The following is a 4,252-nucleotide window of genomic DNA, read 5'->3' as shown; positions in this document are numbered from 1 at the left end:
TATTGCTGACATACGGCCCCAATTGCTGCAAAAAGTGGTCGAAAATTGGGCCTCCTATAAGTCAAAAAAGGGTGTTTTTTAGACGTGTCGTTTTCAAAGAGGCAATACTTTTTTCGAAGTTGGCTTTTTTGACAGCTGTTACTTGATTTTTACTCAGTTTGGTTTTCCAATATTATTGAATAAAATTTGTTTCTAAAAATAAAATGAGTTGCAAATGTACTAAAACACCAACCACAGCACTACAGCGGCCTCCGTATGCGGTCAAATCTAAAAAGAAATATTATATTATGAATCCTTGACCCCAAAAACCTTAAGTTACACTTGTTCAATGATTTTATAAAGAATAGAATTTTTTTTCTACAAATGGCGGTTTCAATACAAACCACGTACTCTACAGAAAACCTAGGGTAACCCGAAAATTCTGGCTTCAGATTCAGCAGACCCAAAACCTTTACCCCTTATTCTAGAACCCGAATTTTCGAAATTCGTAATTCGTAGCTCTGCTACGAAAAACGAAAAATCCACATGCTGCAACCCTTGCGGAAACATGTGCAGCATTGCCAGCTATCAGTTGTTTTTCGAAGATAGCTGAATGAAGGAAAACAAAGTGGAAAAGAAATAAACAACACTCATCATGTGTTTGTTTATTGTAAAATTGGTTAATTTTACATATTTTGAGGAGAATTATGGGTTCTGATGCATTTGCAATTATAGCAGCAAAGTAAGAGGGCGCTATGGCAATGGATTCACAAAGGTATGCGGAGCTGTCGGGCATAGTCACCATGGGCGCATCTATGTCAGCTTCTGGTTGAATTGTTGAACCACAAGCCAGAACTCCTCCTATGCCTGAAGCTCTGGTTCTCAATCCAGTTAATGCAATAACAGCTTCTTCCAAGCCATTGAAAACATGCACTTTGTTAGGTCCACCACCTGTTGCGCTTGCTTCTGCCTTCGGCCGCCGCGTTTAGGGATTATAACCAGGGATGCCGTTTGGATCTAAATAGATCCAATTGGATACATTTTTAGACGAATTTTTGCGGGATACTTATTTTTTCCGGTCAGTATAAATGTGGATACTTTTTAAAAAAAAGGCCAAAATTTTAAATTTCCTATAAAGTTTTTTTCGTTCAAAAATCGATTTTCATTAAAGATGGTCGCTACTTAAGCGTGAAATTAAAGCATTTTTTTGTTTTTGTGAACGAAGCAATGAACATATGAGAGATCTCACCAAAATAGGTATAAGCGCGATTGCTTTAATTAGCTTAAAAGGATGCTTTAAACAAGATCTTAATATACATATCGTCGTTTAAAGTACAAAACCGCGTATCAACAAAATGCAAAACCGCGTATCAAGGTAATGCAAAACCGCGTATGTGACGTTGCATAAATTATTTTGTAGAGAGTAAAAACACTTATATTTAAAAATGGTTGTCTTTTTTATAAAGCAATCGCATTTCTGGCTAGTATATTTCAGGACGAATGGATAAGGATTGAGCCAAGAGCTTGTGTGAGCAAATCCAATTTTTGGCAGCAAATGTCAGTTACGCGGTTTTGCAGAATGACAATACGCGGTTTTGTACTTTAAACGACGATATATATATGAAGTAAATTATACTCTTTCTGTAGTAATCTTTAAAAAGAAAGATTTCAATGTAGTTTAAATTTGATTTATTTAAAGAAACTTTTATGAATTTTACTAAAAAGACTTTAAATACATTCTAAAAAAATTTTGTTTATTTGCGCATATTGAGAGAGGTAAAAAGTTTCCTCTTTTAATGTGTGAAAATTTGCACGCCGTGTAATAAAATTAATCATTGCCTGTTTACTTTTACATAACGAATTTGTCGCAAGAGCAAAATTACAAATAAAATGTTTAAAATAAAGTAATGTTTATTATTAGTAGGAAATGTATTTGTAGTTTGAAAATTTTTGCAATTTTAAACATTCTATATATGTGTATATTTTAAAGATCTCAAGTTCAAAATCAAATACTGAACATCCTGTACGTATATTTATACAGATTCTTGTTGAAAAATAGATACTTTTCAGTAGTAGTTTTACATGCTCTTTTTAGAGTGTAATTGCTATTTGTTATATTTACTTTGCAAAATACTTATGCACAAAAAATGTACCTTATAAATTGAAATTACAAATGTTTGATTTTAAGCACATGTATTCCAGGTCCTTAGGATGGGTTAAATTATGTCTTTTTCATGAAAATGTTAGGTTTTCTTACAAATTATGAGATGTATATGTAAAAAAGAAAATTGGATACATTTGGATACATTTTTGGCTTGGTCAGGGATACATTTTCTTGAGACGGCGCGGCAACACTGATTATAACCCTTACTAAGTAAAATTCTCCTTTCTGTGTTGCGGGGAAGAGGGGCTTCCGCATGTCAAAGGTATACAACATTTCTTGGGCATATCACTCCGGCTAGGCCGTCCACAGTATTTTTGCGCAGAACCCATGTCGAAATTTGCAAAAAAGTGCATAGTGCAAACCGAGTTTATTAATAAGCTAGTGGTAGGAAATTTGAAACATTTATCTTAAATAAAATGTGAATCCTTTGATTACACTTGTATGTTAAAGTTTTTGGATTCGGGTTATGCGTTTGGACACAACAACCGAAAATCGTTGTACAAATAACTAAGCCGGACCCAAGTTTCTTAATAAGGGGCAACAAAGATTCTTATTTGCTTGTTTATATAAAACAGTGCATAAGAATATACGTATATGAGAAAGGCAAATTTATCAGTTTAAATGAACACCACCAATATTTCTTGTAAACACACATCGATTAAAATCTTTTATTCCGCCTCCGACACAGAATTGTTTTCGTACAAAATTACGCAAAAAAGCTTACTCGTTCGTTTTTAGGCATGCCATTGTTACGTATTTCGAAAGTTCGAAAATACGATTCGGATTGCAGCATACTATTTCTACGATTCGTAGCAAAATCCGAATACGAAAGAGTTGCAGAATAGGGGTGTAAAGCTGAAATTAGTCGAGAACGCAGAACGTATACTTAAACGCAGTCTGTATACGCAGAATTTTGTCGATTACTGGAGCCCTCAGTGTTGCATACTACACTGTTGCCACTCATCAATGCGTTTTCATAAACTTACCCTTTCAACTACAATTTTTCGTGCTATAATAGATTTTAGCTAAATATAAACTACTTAGTTTTCAACAAAAACCTTATTCAATAGTAAATTTCAAATATTTTAAACATATTTTGAGTAGGAACTTATATCTTTTTTACCATCTGTAAAACTGACGAACTGGCAACCATCTAAAGAAGGAGAAATCAGCTGACACGGAAAAATCTAAATTCCGCAGATTTCTGCGCTACGGGCTACAATTACAGAAAAATTCTGCGGTGTTGAGTTTTCATTTACATTACAGCTGACTCGGGTTTACGTACCGGTAGGTTTACGTTCTTGACTAATTTCAGCTTTAGAAACCATTGCGAAACCTTGGGGGATTTTTGAAATCTTAAATTTTGTGTAATTAAAATGATCATGTACAGTTGTATATTATAAATGGAGCATGCATTTTTACCAATGTGATTTGATCATGATGAACCTCGCATCTCAATTCGAGAGCGTTGCCTATGGCGTTTTCTTCCTCCAGAACCTTCTTGATTTTCGGCCATATGGAGTTTCTCATCACGAGATTATGGATGTTGCCCATGATGTACATGCCATCGCGAGCACGCGATAACGCGACGCAAACTCGGTTTTCCTCCTTGAGGAATCCGATGTTACCTTCCTCATTGTTGCGTACCAGAGACAAGAGGATTATTTTATTTTCCTCTCCCTGAAAATTATCTACAGTCGTCACTCGCATCGGTTTTAAAATTGCGTATTGGTCTATTTCCTGTAAAATAAATAAATTTGAAATTTCGACTCTAATAAATCAAACATTTCAATGCGATGAAAAAACAAAGCTAGTCAGAAAAATTGGTGTACCTTCTACATATGTGTAAAAATTTAGTACTAACATGTTGCAAGAGACTACTTCTGATAATAAGAAATATAAAAGAAATATTTCGTCATACCTTCATAAGAGAAAAAAGTTGGGTAGAGTAGGTACACAGGATAGTGATTTCTGAAGGATCGTAACCCTGCAAAATTAGATGTCTTGCAAAAGCAACCAAAAACTCCGATTCATGCTTATTTGCATAGCTCTCTTCGTTGTATTGACTACTTTCGTGATTTTCGTGGTGTAGGAAGAAGAGATTCTTCA

General features: G+C 34.5%; 1 protein-coding gene across 1 annotated transcript; it reads right to left on the bottom strand.

Moving 5' to 3' along the window:
* Positions 1-3,523: 3,523 nt before the first annotated feature.
* LOC118756982 (NFX1-type zinc finger-containing protein 1-like) lies at positions 3,524-4,246 on the bottom strand. The gene is made up of 2 exons (XM_036491711.1): positions 4,065-4,246; positions 3,524-3,883 (listed from the first exon to the last, which is right to left on the bottom strand). The coding sequence occupies exons 1-2, from the start codon at positions 4,068-4,070 to the stop codon at positions 3,524-3,526; spliced, it is 366 nt and encodes a 121-aa protein (XP_036347604.1). The 5' UTR covers positions 4,071-4,246.
* Positions 4,247-4,252: the final 6 nt, after the last annotated feature.

This window comes from Rhagoletis pomonella, unplaced genomic scaffold, assembly GCF_013731165.1.
Source record: "Rhagoletis pomonella isolate Grant_MI unplaced genomic scaffold, Rhpom_1.0 Rhpom_scaffold_13470, whole genome shotgun sequence".
Taxonomy (NCBI): Eukaryota; Metazoa; Arthropoda; class Insecta; order Diptera; family Tephritidae; genus Rhagoletis; species Rhagoletis pomonella.
Note: the sequence above shows the minus strand (reverse complement) of the source record. Positions and strands in the feature narration are given on the sequence as shown.